This window comes from Wyeomyia smithii, chromosome 1 (assembly GCF_029784165.1).
Source record: "Wyeomyia smithii strain HCP4-BCI-WySm-NY-G18 chromosome 1, ASM2978416v1, whole genome shotgun sequence".
Classification (NCBI taxonomy): Eukaryota; Metazoa; Arthropoda; class Insecta; order Diptera; family Culicidae; genus Wyeomyia; species Wyeomyia smithii.
Genome location: NC_073694.1, coordinates 186115168 through 186133395, shown reverse-complemented (window position 1 = coordinate 186133395; position 18228 = coordinate 186115168). Strand labels below are relative to the sequence as shown.

The following is an 18228-nucleotide window of genomic DNA, read 5'->3' as shown; positions in this document are numbered from 1 at the left end:
GGAGCTCTGCAAAATCGATACGAGCTCATCATAAGCGGCATTCCCTTTTAAAACGGTGAAAACCTACATTCGTTGCTCACGGAAATCGGAAAACACCTAGCAATTAACAACACAACCACCTTAATGGCGCAAACCAGGCGCATGAAATCCGGCAGCAGTTCAGACAGCAACGGGCTCATCGTTGTCGAATTTGCAATGAAGGCAACACGGGACGAATTCTACAGCGCGTATTTACGAAAACGAGACCTCAAGCTGCGTCATATTGGGTTTGATTCAGATCGTCGAATATATATCAACGAGAACCTCTCCATCGATGCACGAAAACTGAAGTTGGCTGCACTACAACATAAAAAGGCAGGTAAGCTGACATGGGTTTACACTAAGGATGGCATCGTATATGTTGAGCATACAGTTGGCGGACCACCCATTACCATACAAACTGAGGAAGAGCTGGATAAATTTTAAATTTAGTTTAGTAACTACTTTCCGTTTATTTTTGAAGTAATGTTTATATGTATTTTTGTTTTATTTTATCATTGAAATTGAAGATTGTTTTATGTCGAAGATAGTTGCTTTCTGCTTCCCCGTAATAATGGAGCCCTCGAGAAATTGTTTCCCCTTTTACACTTGATGCCTCCGTCTCATAACCACACATCCATGATAGTGATGGGAAATATCGCCCAAAACAGACATCGATAACAATCGATAATTCCGGGGCTCTTATCGATATTATCGATAAGTATCGATAATTCGACAGCTAACGTTTGCGGTAAAAAAAAAATTTTTCAGATGGTGAGAAAAAAACTATTTCAGATGGTGATGAAAAAAAAACTATGACAGATAATTGAGTTGGATAAATTTCCCATGGAAGGTTATCATGTTAGCTTCTTCGCAAAAAAAAATATTACGTTCTTGCGTGCAGCTTTTCGGCAGTTAACCGGAACATTCGCCATGGCAGACGAAAACATGCGTGTAGCCATGTTTTTAAGCTCTTTCTTCGTTTTTTTTTATTAATTCTCCCTCCGTTTTCACGACAAAGTTGTTGGAATAGATCTTGCGCTTCAAGTTTGCCCAGAAATTCTCGATGGGAAGCAGGTGGAGGACATTGGGCGGATTCGCCGACTTCGGTACCACATCGATATTCAGCCGCTCCATCTCCTCCAACGATCGCTTCGAGTAGTTGGCCGACGTCAAATCTGGCCAGAACACCGTGTCTTCGCGCTTATGGTATTTCTTGATGAACGACGCAACTTCTGTCAGGCACTTCGTACTATAAATTTCCCCGTTCACGGCCAGCCCGGAGCGAAAGAAGAGCAACTTTGACATCCCTTTCTCGCTGATTGTCAGCCACAGCCGCACCTTCTTGGGGAACTTGGTCTGTGAAATGAACTTTACCTCGGTGCTCACTTCCTTCGTGGGGGAGGTAAAATACAAAGAGCCCTGCTAGTCATTGCCATCCAGGGTAAGATAGGTCTAGTCGTCCAATACCACTGCCACGTCGCGATTCGCCGGGAAAATCGACTTGACCATCTTATTCAACCGCTGTCGCTGCGTCATTGCCTGCAGCTCCGAGACCAGTGGACGGGACTGCCGCTTTCTGCATGTATGTCCATGTTCTCCTGATACTTTTTCACTGTTTTAGAGCATGCACCAACCTCTCGGCCAAGTGCACGCAGCGATTTAGCCACTTTTCCCTCGGTCTTCCTCTTAAGCATCCTTTGAAGCTTCTTGTCGCTCAGGGTCGTTGGCCGTTCGGAACCGGGCTTTCTTTCGATGCTCTGATCGTAGTCCAATAGAGTCAAGATGTTGTAGATGCCAGAACCGGCATACCCGGCGTCCACAAAGTGCCGCACGATGTCCGTTTTTGAAGCGGCGAGGTACCGTTCTTTGAACGCGCACACTTCTGAAAGGAGTAGCTTCACTTTTTTCGCCCTCACAGTTAGAGTTTGACTGATAGAGCTGTCAAATTTTTTTTCGCTAACTCATGGGTAACAATGATTAATGATGCATGAGTAGTTTCGTCAGTGCGATTAAAGGTAAACCCATGAAAAATCGGCAATTTTTGTCCATTTTTTTACCGCAAATGTTATTTGACAAATGGATACGTTTGCGTTGCGTTGACGTCAATGTGACAGTAAATGTATGGGCTAACTGTCGAATTGCCGCAAACGCAGCCGCAACGTATCCATCGTGTTAAGGCCTTAAATGACAAATCTTACGACACTGCGAATGAAAATTCAAACAACCGGACGAGCTAAACGGTTTGTTTTGGAAAGTCTTCGGGTTTTACGCCGGGAGTGCTTTCTATGGAGTAGTTTCAATTAGTGCTGGGACTTTTAACCGGATATATTCGTGATCCGGTTATCCGAAGCTCGGATCACGGATGTGTGAACGAATACTATTCGGATGTCCGGATATCCGGAGATCCGGATACGGGTAATCGAATAGTCGGATATCCGGATATACTATCCGGATTTTGTTTAGCTCTTAGGCCCGTTCGAATGAAATGTAACGCAAAAAATGGCTTTTTCCACAATCTCCCATCGCCTCGTAAGTATTTATTTACATAATTCTCATTAAACTATGTTCGGATACAATATCCGGATATCCGGTTATTCGACTATCCGAAAATCCGGTTATCCTGTCGGATAATATCCGGATATCCGATTGATCCGAATTTTGGATATTTGTCCGATATCCGAGGTCGGATATCCGGTTATTTTAATCCGAATAGTCCCAGCACTAGTTCAATCCGAAGTTCATTTTGAAGGTTGTATAATAAGGGAAATAATTGAAGCAGGCAAAATTCTGTCAATTTTTAAATGGCCAAAACTTCACGAAAAATGAATCAATTCTGACAAAACAGGTTTCATTTTACTGGAAAACTGTCCTAGTTTCCTTAAATAACTTGAGAACTGGACGTGACCAAGGGTCACTGGAAATGTTTCGGATTTCCGGAGTGTGTGCCAAAGTGTACATTTTTGCAACGCGTAGAACTTTTTCTGACATTCTGTTTCACTTAGGTTTATATGTTGTCAATAAATCAAAATTTATTTCGGGTTCAATGATTCAACGAGGTATGAATTTATTAAGTATGGGTGTTGACTTTGGTGGTTTTTTCCCTGTTGAGTACTAATTTTCTTTGAGCTTGCAGCACTCTAGCAGAATTCAATCGAACATTGTGGGTGTATAGGTCTTATTAAACCAAGCGGTTTGCGTTTGAAAATTTCACATTTTCATTTTCACGCGGATTTTCTATAAAAGGTTATTTATGCAGATTTTCAAATTAACGTGGTTTTCTACGCGAATTTTTGAATTAAAGCGGTTTTTCAAGCGGATTTCTGAATTAACATGGTTTTTCACGAGGCATGTATCCCCCGCGCAAGAAAACCTAACTGTATTTGAACCTTTTTCTTATGAATCAATATATCTTACACGCTCGTTCAATTTTACTCTAAATTGGTTAGAAAGTACTCACTTTCGTATTTTGATTCAAAATGTCAAAAAATGAGTAATATTGATTAACGAAACTGAGTAACTTTCACCCAGTTTTCGTATTTTTTTGTTTTGCTCACTTTTGGGTAACCGTTCATTTTATATCAGTTCGCTGTAAACAAAAGCTAGGCATTTAACAGTTCCCTGTTTGTTTCGCTTATTCGTACATGGATTTAGTTTTGAAAGTACTGCAACGAATAGTTACTATAAAATAATAATCCGCTCTTTGAAATATGAGCCACAAGTCAAATAAGTGTGTGCTGCAGTAGTGAGGAAACGAAACGCGAAGAATGAGTTCATAAAAACATCGGACACGTCCGCTTGTTCAAATAACTTCTGTTTTTGTTACATTGATTTTGTAACATATTAATCAAGCTATTTGAGTGGTCAGATCCATATTCTTAAATCATGGATGAGACGGTAATGCTTATTCTTTTTGTAATACTAGTTGGTTCCTATATAGCTGGAAGTAAACTGTTAATCGTGATGCTGTTGGAGGAAAAACTAAAAATGTGTATATGTTTGGTGCTAGGTTGTTGGTGGGAACGGCCCTTACAGTAATACCAGAAGGAATTCGTTCCTTGTACGATGCAAGCTCGGATGGAAGCAATCTTGAAGTTAAATACGTGGGCACCTCTCTAACACCGGACAATAAACACAGCGCTGATTTATCCACATTTGGGCTCTCCCTAGTACTGGGCTTTGTCTCCATGATACTTGTACCGAGTTGTAGCTTTTTTCCAGAAAAAAGTTTTTTTCTGGAACTAAAAATTGTTTGTTGGGTAACAGATACTTTAAATTTAAACAGTTCCAAGTTAAACTAAACAATTACCAGAGAACTACCAATAGACTGCCGCTATGCATGTCTATCATATTATGAGAGTTGGCAAGCCAAAGAAAATGCATTTTATTACAATTTCGTATCATTGCTTTTTATGAGATGGTGCAAAAAGTTTGGATATTTTTTTGAAGTTCTCCAGTACTAAGCTGTCGAATTCATCTGTTCTTAGGAAACTAAAAACTATAAATACCTTTTTAGTTACCATTATTTCTCAGAAACTCAGTGACACCCGGGGCGAACCTTTACACCACCCCCAACAATGCTAAATATTGTCGAATAGCAGCAACCAACAAATACCTAGCGGCAAAAGTAACTCCTGGGGTAGGGTAGGTGAGGTCTTCTTCTTTTGGGTCTCCTCTAGTAACCAGCCGCACTGACTTGTGCTCACCCTTATAGTATCGATAATTATCGTTAACGTCAAAAAGTTAACGATAATATCGATGTCCAGCATTTATCGATATTATCGATAAGTATCGATAAGTTTCCCATCACTAATCCATGAACATTCCGGCAGCAGTGCTAAATGCGACTTTATTCCCAGGAAAGCTGAATATCTGCCACGGAAATGCTCAAAGCCTTTGTGCGCGAAATGGTAGTAAGCTTGATGAGATTCGAAACGTCTTATTGGACTCGAAGATTGAAATTGCTTGTTTCAGTGAAACATGGCTTAATTCTAATACGAACGATTGCAGTATTGATGTATCCGGTTACTCCATCATAAGAAACGATAGAGAGTATAAGCGCGGTGGCGGGATCGCAGTATACTATCGAAAGCATCTCACTTGCTCTAAGGTTTTTGGTACGATGCTAACTGAGAGTTTCACGGACAAAACTGAGTGTCTTGCGTTAGAGTTTTGAGTGGGTGACAATAAGGTTCTACTAATGGCCATCTACAATCCTCCGGAGAATGATTGCTCATCTTTCTTGGCTGAGAAGTTGGCTAACATTGCAGTACGCTACGAATATGTATTTCTGGTGGGCGACTTCAATACTGACTTACTACGTCCCAATACTAAACGTACACTTTTCGATGCGATGCTCAACTCTTTTTCCTTGTCATCCGTTAGTGAAGAACCAACATTTTTCCACGATGGAGGGTGCTCACAGTTAGATCTGTTCCTAACCAACAGTAATGAGAAAGTGTTACGGTTCGGGCAGGTCGGTTTTCCAGCGTTATCACAGCATGACTTGATATTTGTATCAGTGGATTTTGACATCATTCGACCTACCAACCTGCATACTTACCGAGACTATGTAAATTTTGACCCACACGTTTTGGAAGATGCTGTTCTGTCTATCCCCTGGCACCAGTTTTATGCCATGGAGGACCCTAATGATTCCATAGAATTTTTCAATGCACACCTTAAAAGAGTGCATGATTCTTGCATCCCTCTTCGTTTCAGTAACAGTCACCTCCGGTACAATCCTTGGTTCACCGAAAACGTCCACCAATCCCTGCTCGAACGTGACCTAGCGTACAAGGACTGGTTGCAAGCTCCACCAGATTTGAAAAACAATAAGCGTCAACGGTACAAGGTGCTGAGAAATCGCACGAAAGTCAACCAAGCCAAACAGCAATATCTAAACCGTTTCTTGGATATCAAAATCCCATCAAAAATCCTATGGCGACGCGTTAAAAGTCTTGGTGTTGGAAAAAACAAGCAGTCTCGGCCTTGCGAGTTTGATCCAGATGATGTAAATCGTACTTTCTCAGAAAACTTCACGAACAGTACCCGACAAGCAGCAACCATTTTGGGACCAGCATCGCCGTATAACTTTTGCTTCCAACGTGTGCGCTACTGGGAAATTGTAAACGCCATCTACGATATCAAATCAAATGCTGTTGGGATGGATGGTTTGTCGATTAGCTTTGTTAAGATCATCTTACCGTTAGTTGTGCAACACATTACGCATCTTTTCAACATGTTTATCGAGACTTCAACTTTCCCTGATTCCTGGAAGCACGCGAAAGTTTTGCCATTAAAGAAAAAGGCCCATTTAAACAGCATAAACAATCTGCGCCCTATCAGCATACTCTGCGCGTTGTCGAAAGCTTTCGAAAAAATTCTTAAAAAACAGATAACTTCCTACATTGAAGCCAATGGCTTGTTGACCGACTGCCAAGCAGGATTCCGTAAAGGACAAAGCATCAAAACCGCAGTTCTCCGGGTGTCCGATGATTAAGGTGCCATTATCGACAAAAAAGGTGCTGGTATACTGCTACTGCTCGACTTTTCGAAGGCGTTTGATACTATTCCACACGGCACATTATTGAACAAACTGCATATGCAGTTCAACTTCTCCACTACCGCCGTAAGCCTGATGGAATCGTACTTGCATGGACGAAAGCAGACAGTTTTTTTGCGGTGATCGTTTCTCTAGCTGTGTTGATGTGCCATCTGGCGTTGCTCAAGGCTCCGTTCTTGGCCCTCTTCTTTTTTGCTGTCATATCAATGATCTACCGACGGTGCTGAAGTACTGCTCTATACAAATTTACGCTGATGACGTACAACTCTACATCGGGCGACCCGGCTCTTGTGTGCGCGAGTTGGTCAGGATGATGAATGCAGATCTCGAAAGAGTTTCAGCTTGGTCTCGACGAAATGAACTACATGTGAATCCAGTAAAGAGTAAAGTACTGTTAATCACAAGCCGACATCGCAGAACCTCTGTTTTGCCAACATCGGAAGTGACAATGAATGGAGAAACCATCAAATGGTCTAACAGTGCCAGCAACTCAGGATTTATTTTACAGAGTGACCTGCAGTGGGAAGAACTGATTGCTCAACAATGTGGAAAAATCTATGCAAGTCTTAGTCTTAGTCGCTGTATTGCTGTACCTCCTCGGCGCCAACAGCCACCAAACTAGCTCTGTTCAAGGCTTTGATCTTACCGCATTTCTTATATGGTGATGTCCTCCATGTTCGGCCTAGCGCAAGCTCCTTTGACCGGTTACGTGTGGCATTGAACTGTTTTGTGAGGTACGTCTACGGTTTGAGTCGCTACGATCACGTGAGTCACCTGCAAAAAAACCTCGTTGGATGTCCCTTGGAGAATTTCTATGCGCATCGATCATGTGTTTTCCTGTGGAATCTTTTGCGAACAGAATCTCCTGTAATACAGTTCCGTAAGCTTATCCACAGCCGTGGACGTCGGTTGCAAAACCTAGTGATCCCAACCAACAACACGGCTTGTTACGCCAGTTCGATGTTCGTTCGAGGTGTGGTAAACTGGAATTCGTTGCCTACCGCTGTGAAGCGTTCTTCGTCGGAAGCAAATTTCAAGAGCGGCTGCATCAACTTTTGGAAGCGTGTAATCTAAAGTTTTTACATTTTATTAGATCGAGTAGGCTAAGAACAAGTTAAGAATAAGTTTTTTATGATTAGTTCATACGCATGGTGAAAACGGAGGTAGCAAATTTCTAAAAGATGTATAATCTTAAGCTACTGAACAATAAACAAACAAACAAACAAACAGTATGTCGGTGGTCTACCCTCTCTAGGCGGACGAGACCTAGGCATCGTGGCGTCGCACGCCCATGACAACATCGAATTTAGATGGTCCACACCCGGGAGTGGTTCCCCCCTTTCGTGCTTCCATATAATTGCCTGCCCAAAAACATCTGCATCGCAATGCAATGTTTTCCAGCCGTACAAGGATGGAATATTGGCCCTACTCGCTGCTTGCTTTCCGCACGCATACCTCATAGCGGACCGATTGGTGGTCGCTATTCGTGTAGCTGTCGTCTACCCTCCAGTTCGTGATCAGTCCCGGGCTACAGAACGTCACATCGACAATCGATTCCGCACCATTCCTACTGTAGGTGCATTCCGTACCAACGTTAGCCAAGTCTAAGTTGAGCTTTGCCAAAGCTTCCAACAAGATCTGGCCTCTCTGGTTTGTACAGCGACTTTCCCACTCGACAGCCCAAGCGTTGAAGTCACCACCGCCGTCAGTTCCACGGTTGCTTGATCAACCATCTGTGCGAACGTTTTGGTAAACCAACTTGGCGGAGCATAGCAACTGCAGTAGAATACTCCATCCACTTTGGCTATCACGTACCTCTCTCCGGAGGTCGACACAATTTCCTAAACCGGGGACCTGCCTGTCGAGCAAATGGCCGTCTTCCTAGACTTGTCCGATACCCAGTTACCGTTTCCGGACGATGGCCACGTCCGACAAACTCAGCAGCTGCTCAGGCATAGCAGTGGTTCAGGTTTAATTGTATCAACCTCATGCCTTGAGACACTTGAAAGGTGCACCGCAGTCCCGTGCTTTATGGCCTGTGCCACCGCAGCGGCGGCATAAATTGGACCTGTCGGGCCCTTTGCACGACCAGGATTTATGCCCCCGCTCAAAGCACCTGAAGCAAACGTCAGGCTGTTGAAAGGTGCCCAGAGGGCAGACCGACCAACCCACCTTCAACGTGGCTTTCTTCAGGGCCTTGTTACCCTCCGCTAGTGGAAGTTTTATGGTAGCAAGCTGGGTGCCGGCCGGGACCCTGCGGAGACGAACTGCTTCCGCGGTCACTACCACTCCACACTCTCGCTCGAAGGCTTGTGCTATGTCGCACCCTTCGGTGATCTCGTCCAGGTTTTTAGGCTGGAGAGTCACTTCAGGAGTGAGCACTTCCTGGGCCGCCTTTTCATAGGCACAGCCCTTGCCCTTTGCCTCTTTGCGGAGTTCGAGGATCATCTCGCCGGTGCGCGACCGACGAATTGACCTGACATCCGCGCCGAGGTTTTGAGCTTAGACTCGCCTCTCATGGCCTTCAAGACTTTAGCGTATTTAGACGCATTCGTCTTGAAAATGAGCGCGTCGCCCTTGCTCCGCCTGTTCGCCCCTTGCGGCTTCTTATTGCGGTCGCCAGGCTTCGCGCGTCGTTTTCGCTTCTGCCGCTTTTTGTCCACCACGGTGGTCCATCGACCTGCACCCGTGGCTTCGCCGTTTGTCGGTTCTTTGCTCGGCTGGACTGACGAGCCAGCCTCCTGGCTGTCTCCGAACAACCGCCTTCGTTGCTTCCTGGTGACCGATTCCCCCGGAGAGCCTTTCGCACGTTTGCCAGTCGGTTCAGTTGAACAGACTTCGGCAAACGATGCTGCAGCTGATGGTGTGTATTGAGACACAGCTGCAGCATTCCCTTTTTAAGGCTGGTTAAGCCTTGCCTCCAACGCGAGTGCCTTGATTTCGACATCGTTAGCCCGCTTAAGGGCTTCCGAAAACTCGGATTTCGCGCTGCAAATGTTCATGCGTAACAACAGAAGACATTGCTTCGAATCTTTCGAAATGTTGCTACGTTCGTTCGTGAACTTGAGTATTTCATCAAGTTGTACGGACACAGCCTCTACGCTCGGGAACTTTTTCGTAGCATTTTCGTACCGCAGAGAGTAGCATAGCCCCAGATATCTGTTCCCGTTCCTTGGCGGTCTTAAGTGTTTCCACCTTGCCGCCAGTCTTCGCCGTTCCGGTTGGAGCTGGCTTAGGCGTGCCCGCCTTTGTTTCAACTCGGAACTCCCCTGTCGGTGTCGCAAAAGGTGTACCAGCCTGTGCGCCGCCTTTACCGGCATCCGCCAGTCTAGGTGGGACCGCCTGGCAAACAGGTTTACTAACCCGTCCGCCCAGCGTCGCAAGAACTATTTTACGCTACCTTCGCTTCCTAGTCGATTTTAAAGAAATTGATCTTGGTTGATAGGGTCCCCCTTCCAGCCGCTATCGTTGGTCATGGTGGAGTGGTCGCCTATATGGTCCCATGGTGGCCTATGCCGGAGCAGTGAGGTCATGGCTAGTGAAGGTCGTCATAGCCCCTCATGAGCCACTATGACGCCTCCCGACCGGCGTAAGTCAGGAATGGCCATCTGATCCCGCCCCGGCCTGATTCCCATCAGGCAATGACCGCGGAACGTACTGGAAGGCCTGCCAGGTTTTACGGGACGGAGACCCCTGCAACCGTATGCCACCTCGCCGTTTCAAGCCGTTGTCACACGACTTTACTAAGGGAGCTCGGTGCATGTGCCAGCCCAACGTCGTGCTATAAAATCGTATTCCCTCTCAAAAACCTAAAACATAGCGACCAGTACACCATAATTGGGACCTTACTGGTATCAGCCCCAATAGGCGGGTCATATGGTGGCCTAGGGTAAATAAAACGATAACCACACTTTCCTATGAAAGGGGTCCACTATAGGTTAATCTACCCTAAATCGGAATTTTGAAATGTTTCCCATGATTATGATACAGTTTGGCTGGATAAGATCTTTCCCGATGGAAGTTTTCTGAAAATCACTCTGATCTGACCTAATGTTTACTTGTACGTAGTTCTTCCAAAAACAATCAAACAAAAAGTAAACTCTACTAACATCATTTTCCAACTGAGCAATTTTCGTGAAAATGACTCACCTGATACGCTTTGTCTTCGACTGCTTCAGCATTCACTAGTACCAGCTGAGCGTGATTTTTGTCCAAGGTGTTCAGCGCAAAGTACACGTGGTCCTGGCTGTCGGCTGTGGGCAGAAGAAAAAGAAGCCCGTACAGGACAAAAAGAATTGCGACCCAACGGAACGACGGTAAATCAATTTGACATTCGGACATGCCATTATGGCTTGTGTCGATTCTTACCGTTCGTGCTCTGCAGGGAGAAATTCACCACGCCGAAGTCACCACCATCCGTGTCCGTAGCAGCGAAGTTCGAAATTGTTTCTCCCTGCACGTTCACCAGCGGTCGCCCATTCGCTAGCGACTCAAATCTGCAACGAGTCAAGAGACAAGCAATTAAAACTAGTCCAGTTATGGCTGCCATGTTCACCTACTTGAGCCGAATCCGTTCTTCGTTAGTCGGATAGTTAATCTCCGGTGCCATGTAGTTGACCGGATCCACACGTACGGTGTAGGTTGCATTGGCACACAACCGAGGACTGTTCGTCACCAATTCGTACTCATCACCGCGGTCGCAGGCCTACCGAATAATAGAGAGAGAAAAAAATCACCAATCAAAAATGCTGACAGAATCAAACCGCAAAAAATCAGTGAAAAGCGTCCTACCTCAATTCCGACCGTCCAGCTGCCGTAGAATCCTTTCAGGTTCTTTCCTACCTCGAACGAAGCCACGTACTCACCCGTCTGCTGCACTGTGAATAGAGTGTCGATAGTCTCCTGGTCTGCGACTACCGCTGCGGAATTCTCACCGGCTGTGTAATGAAAATGAACGTTGATTAAAATAGAATTCAGTACTACGAACAGGACTGGTTTCAAATGGACCGGCACAAGGATGACTGTTCGAACGACAAATGGTCCGAAATAACCATATTTTGACATTTGATTTTTTCTCGGAATGGTATTTTCAATTTTAACTTACAGCCTACAACAGTGCAACCATAGATTAGCAGACGTAACACTTCGAACAATTTTTTGCTGAAACTTGCGTAGATAATACCCATACCGTTTGGAGCAATTTCTGCATAGCATCCTTCATTTTGACAGTAGCGTGTCTGTTAATCTATGGTACAGTGTCCGTACGATGCAATGGTCACCGGGGATATGGTCTAAATATTTCTAGATTCCTTCTAGCGTGAAAAAGTACAGTGTAGGTACGTCCTTATCCACAAGCTGAAGAAAACTGTAATCAACTTCCCCCGAAGGTAAATTTTCGAGAATCAGATGATTTGGTACGACAGTCTGGTCTTGCTTTTCCATCCTCCCACGTTCTGGGGCTTCACTGCATCATCCAGCATCCATGTTTATTGTGACTGCATCGATAAAAACGTGCCCGGAGCAGCCAAATAAACATTCGCCCGATGCGCCTTTCAACGCTTCCCGTAACGCTGATGTGAGATAAGCTGCAAACGAAAAAGCGGTGCAGTTTTTTTGTTTGTTGATCACCGCAACAACTCGTGCAAGGTATTTTAACTACCGGCCAGCAGGATTGCGGCACTGCGGGTACAATTCTTTTATCACAGAAAGATGGACCTTTAATACACCATAAATAATGTTAAAGGCCGATTAGCCTTTAATATGCCTTTTTATGAGTCCATTTTCAATTTTATAAGTGGTTTATGAATTCGAAATGTATATCTGAAAAGTTTTCACATGGAATTCAAGATTTAAACTTCAGAATTGGTCCCTGCCAATTAGGACATATAGAACTTGGAGTTCAGCTTCGGAAATTGAATTTATGGTGCAGGAAAATTTGTGGTTGATATTCAAATAAAAAGTCAGAAGGTTTGAATTTGGAATTGAAATTGGTATCCCTAGTAATAATATTAATATTAACAATAAAGCCAAAACAGAGCTATAAAACTTTGATAAAACTCGTTTTGTTACTTGGGATGTGGATTTGGGATTTGGATATCAAATGTTGATTTTGATTCTGAATATAAGACTTGCCTTAAAAATTTGATATTATGTTTTGTGACTTGGAATTGGAATTTAACAGTATGGCTTGAACTTGGGATTCAAATTAAACTGTTAATTAGGTTTCTAACTTGGACATGAGGTTTGGAATTTTAATTTGAAAATTCGTTTTTGGAATTTAGAATTTGTTTTTGATTTTCAAAGAATTTTTGGATTATGGAATGATATTACGGGAATTTGATTTAAGACTTGGTTGCTACTTTTGAATGTATTTGGAACTTGGCGATGGAAATCCAAGATTTGGACTCGAACTTTGGACGGAGGATTTCAAGTTTAAATTTGAGGTTAGGATTAGCACTTTAGACATGAACATCGAAATCTGCTTGAAATAACTGGATATGAAAAAAATTCCATGCTGTCTCCAAACATATAGGACAAAAGATTGAAGAATCAAGAAGACATTGAGGGAAAAATAGAATCATTGAATGAAGTGATTTATTTCTTGTCTCATGACTACATTACAGGTTTTCAAAAGCGAGCAATTAACAAGAACAGAAGGTGTGGTGACATCCAGACAGGATGGATGAGAAAATTTTCTCCTATGTCTAAGTTACACCGTCTGTTTTTGTTCATTCTTCGCATTCTCCTTTAAACTATTTATATTTCCCGCTTTACAGAACTTAAGTCTAAATGAGCTTAATTTAAAACAGAAAAAGGAGTAAATTGCCGTATTTTGGTATAGAAATCTTTTCTGTAAAAAGCCACGAAAATTCCAAAATTCACGTATTAAAAGGATATATTCCGAAACACGTGTGTATAAAAACTGCAGAAAAAACCGACTTGAATTCGAAAGTTCTGCTTGAAATTTAAAATCTAAATTTGAGTTATGTTCTTCTTTATTTAGTTTTAAATGTTTGGGTCAATAGGATCGTAGCGTTAGCCCCGCAATTGTTCTGTACATTAAATAGTTGGCTGCGAAAACTGTTGTGTAGCTTTGCTTTTACTGAAGCTAAGATTCGATATTTAGATCGTTGCGTTACACTTAATCGTACGCCGCATTTAAATCTATAAACAGATGATGTGTCTGCAAAGTGTGTTCGCGAAACTTATCGAGAATCTGTCTCAAAGTAAACTGCTGGTCCGTTGAAGAACGTCCCACTCAATAACCGCCTTCGTATTCGCCAACAAATACTTTCTGCAACGTCCTCAGTCTATGGAACATGATACAGTTAAAAATTGAGAAGGGGTTTGGCCTCAATATTTGCTACAGTCGAGTCTATGTTTCTTTTTGTAGATAAGGTACATGAGTTTTTTTCCTCCAGAAAGCCGTCTTTCCCAGCGGCTGCGTGATTCTTCACCTCTCCGCAAGCTGTTTTCACCCCGTCTCAGGTTAGCGAATCGGTAGCGTCCATTCTTCACAATTTCTTTCATGTTCCCCTCGACAACTCTCCCAATTTCCTCACTTTAACACCACTTCAAAGTATTGTTTCCAATGTCAAGCCACCCGCTACTTGCCGGTAATCAGGTTCTCTCCCTGTCGTTACACTTGACAAAAATTGGAACGGTTCGGTTCCTGATAGCGTTAATCGCTCCATAGGAGGTCCTCGTATCGAGCCCGGATAAGCAATTCTACGCCTACGCGAGAACGCGATCACGTAGTGTACACGTTTTTTACGGTGGTGAAGCCTCTTTTCGGCAGCGATAGTTTCCCCGTATTTCTCCCGCATCTAACGCTTCAAACCACTCACTACGTGTTTAACTGACCGCGTCGTGGATGTGCTCCCACTACTCATTCCGGTCCCTTTCAACTGACTCATCGATTCGTCCATCAACTATCCGAGTGTACTCTGCATCAACTCCTTCTGCTGTTAATCTCTGGATGCTCAGACGTATCTTCACAGACGTAAAGCTCCACAGCTTATGTAGGCCGGTTCACCTGTCTTAAGAAGTTCGTTAAGTTCAGTAACAAGGTTTTCATTGTTTGCGTTATTTGGAATGTATATCGAAATGACTGTTATGTTTCATGGGACATGGAGTCTAGCTATGCAAGCATGTATTTTTGTAGGGTTGTCAGCGAATTGGTAACTGAGGTCTGCTCGAATACCCAGTCCGGCGATTTCGTTTCCTAGACTCTCTGATCGATTGTGTGTTATCCAGTTATAGTTGTTACTTAACAGGTTGTTGGTTTTGTCAGTCATCATTTCTTGTAGACAGATAACAGCTGGAGTGTTGTTGTCAACGAGTTTTTTGAATTCTGGTTAGTTTCGCCATACGCTTCGTACGTTCCATTGCAGAAGGAATGTTGCACTTTTATTTATGGTGACATCGGGAAAGTCACTGAGTTGGCTTTCACATTCATTGTCTCGTACTCGTCTGGATTCATTATCTGTGGGTAGGATGACTGGAGAGAACTGTCTGTTGCTAATAGGTTTGTAACCGTTTCGGTTAGAAGCCGTCGGTGATAACTGCTAAAGTTACCACAGGGGGCATGAGAATATCGCACTGCCGTAACACCTCGATTTAGAACAACGATGCTATAACCATAACCGATGAAACCCGAAGCACTGGCGAAGATCAGCGGATCATCAGGCACATCCGATATTGGCGAGCTATCGTCAGCCATTGCAAATTGATCTCTCGATAAGCCCAGACCAGTTTAGTAGAGTAAAGTTAAAAGCCAGAAAAGCCTTGAAAGGGCTAGTGTTTGTACACGTAACCTCGAAGATCAAATGAGGAGAGCGAATCAGGTAAGCCTATCTAGCTCCGTATAACCTTATGCGGAAGGTTGAGCTGATAGCTATTATAAGCGATTAATTGGGCCTTTTGTGTTCCAATCAGGACCCAGAATTTGCAATATCGCTTCGCCGCAGGGGTAGTACCTTGGCCACGTGCAAGCCCTCCGTGCGATCGACCTACAAGCTACGCCATCTTTACCTTCAACACCAAGCGTAGACAGTACGTCAGTCAGCGAAGTCATTTGGATTCGGACCAATAAGCAAGACGAGCGAACGAGCCGTGGGACGGCGAAGGTTCGCTGAGTTCCCCAATGGTGGCGGCCTGGGAGGAGGAGAGTTGCGGAAACAGCCAGCAGACAGCGGAATCGTCGACGTGACGGCATAGGTTGCCGAGCTACAGAGCAGCCAGCTTCGGTAGCAGAGTTCTTCAGAGAGGTTGTATGTAATTAGCATGTGTATAGACCTAAGATAAAAATGCATGTACTTAGTTAAGATAAAAATGCCACATGGTAGAGTAGAGTCAGGTTAAGCCCCCCCTTATCGTAAATATAGAGTGCATGTAAAACTGCTATTTTCGTCATATCGGCCGACCCTGCCCAGTCAACAATTTCATATGTATAACTTAATTGCGACATGCAAATACAGAAACATATACATTATTGTTAAATCGTAACTGCTGCAGAATATTACAATATACAAATCAAAGTGGAGGCGACATACATACTTTAACTCTTCGACCAACAAATATAACGACAAAAATCATTCCTTATAACGACTTAATGTTGTGTTTCTTGTGACTTCTGCTGATAGTCAGAATTAGTTTCTATTTACATTTATCCGATTAAAAGTATAGCTATATACGAGTTTGAATAAACAACTGTAATGTGTAAAAAAAGTGAAACTTGGAACTTTCCAAAGGTCAAGCGTAAACTTGAACTCAGTATTAGTTCAATAGAACACCTTTATCAATATAAACCATTATCCTCACCTATATAAATAGCCTGCTTTTGCTGGTTTCGAACCTCTGACGTTGCGCTTATCAGTCCTCCACAGTTCCACAGTACCATATAGTCACTGTGAAGAGTCTTTGTTTAAAGCAAATAATAAGCGAGAGAACTCAGTCTTGAATAGGGTATATTTACCAATGGTGGACCCTTTCCGTATTATGGACTTTAACAAACTAATTTCTTGAAAACTTGAACCATTCTTGAACATTAAATTGTTTCCATTTCATATTAAATAATAAAACTCTTGCTAACCTTTTTTTGTGAAAGATGAATTATATTTTGGTTCAGGAAAATTGGTAATACGCTTATGGTGACCATTACCGGGTAATTTACCCTACGTGTGCAGAAATAAACATGCACGCATCATTGCCTATTTTAGTTTTTGTTTTTACGGTAACGAATTTCGAAACTACCAATCAGGAAGCTGTTTCATTCCTAACAGTAAAATGGCTCCTTTTTATTACGACTTGTGATGTTCGTCATCGTTTCCCAACACACGCGATAGACTGTTTACATACACATGGAATCGTTATTACGTTTGCAAACGTATACGATGCGAACGGACGTTTATTATCTGACGTGTTTGTTTACCTGCATGAAGTTTTCTCGGTTGGATACGTGAGTGAATACGTATTTAGGTAAGTTATAATGTGAAAATCGCGTATTTTTATCTATTAAATGTATTTCACCTGTTTGTTTTTCTTTAAGGAATGTTCGCTGTAGTACAACTAATTGAAAACCAAAAATTCAAGGTGCTGGTTGTCCCCGTTTCTTGGATAAGGAATGGAGTACTCCTTTGGCCAAAACTGCTTTCCGAACAAAATATTGAAGAGCTGAGAATAAACGGAACAGCCTATAAGGGAGCTACAAAGCAAATTCCTGTGATCGTCAACGAGAGATACAAAAAGCTCGCAACCGCGGAAGCTGCAGCGGATGACCTTGCTATGAAGGAAGTTTCAGACGTCGATGGCAAAAAGAAAAGGTTAAAACCTGAGAAAAAGAAGAAAGCCGCTGCTGTGAAACTATAACAACTTTTTGCAGGTAAGTTTCCCTGTAATTCTTTTAATTGATGTATTTATCAAAGATGTTTTCAATATCATTTCAGAAAATAGTAATGTTAACAGCTCGACACAATCATTGGAACCAGTGAAACATCGGACTATTGAAGATACCGTAGTGGGTCAGTCACAATCCTGTAAAACCGGCCCGTCGATACATGTTACACCATTTGAGCGAGAGCTCATTCCAACTTCAGTTCTAATAGTTCAAGTAGGCGGAAATAGTTCAAGTCTCCAGAATTCAGCTCAGGAAATCAACTGTTGTAATAATGAACGTAAGTATTACTATTTATACATAGCGTATTCAGTTATTCAAGTTGTGTAACAACAATTTTGATATGAGCAAACAACCATTTCGCTATAACGAAATTCAGATTTTTAACAGTCCAATATTTTAGGTGAAATTTCTACAACACAGTTAAAACAAACAACAGTTATAGAAAAGATGGAATTAAATCAGACACAATGTGAGAACTCCGCAGTTGCTGAATCGCAAAATATACTTTATTCAATTCCTTCATATCCGTCGATCAAACCAGATTCTGTATATGTAACTGATGGTGGTTTGATTCACTTGACTGACCCACACGAATTATCAGGTATAAGTGTTTTACTAATTCCCAAATGATAGGTTTATGATGTATTTTTTTTAATTTCAAGTTTTCAATTTCATATTTTCAAATTAAACTTTTAAATTCAAGCTTTAAATAAATATTTTAAAATAAAATTTGATTTGTAAATATGCA

The 18228-nt window shown here is 42.7% G+C and overlaps 2 protein-coding genes across 7 annotated transcripts in view; one reads left to right on the top strand and one right to left on the bottom strand.

The window, feature by feature from the left end:
• Positions 1 to 18228, top strand: part of LOC129733887 (uncharacterized) — a 302189-nt gene that overhangs the window by 94395 nt on the left and 189566 nt on the right. The window lies entirely within an intron of this gene.
• LOC129733881 (cadherin-23-like) overlaps positions 1 to 18228 on the bottom strand; it is a 66446-nt gene that overhangs the window by 6590 nt on the left and 41628 nt on the right. For all 6 annotated transcript variants that reach the window (XM_055695456.1, XM_055695458.1, XM_055695457.1 and 3 more), the window contains exons 11-14: positions 11375 to 11520; positions 11143 to 11288; positions 10952 to 11079; positions 10733 to 10836 (exon numbers count right to left, since the gene is read on the bottom strand). In XM_055695456.1, coding sequence (XP_055551431.1) covers positions 10733 to 10836; positions 10952 to 11079; positions 11143 to 11288; positions 11375 to 11520 — 524 coding nt within the window. The remainder of the gene's footprint in view (positions 1 to 10732; positions 10837 to 10951; positions 11080 to 11142; positions 11289 to 11374; positions 11521 to 18228) is intronic.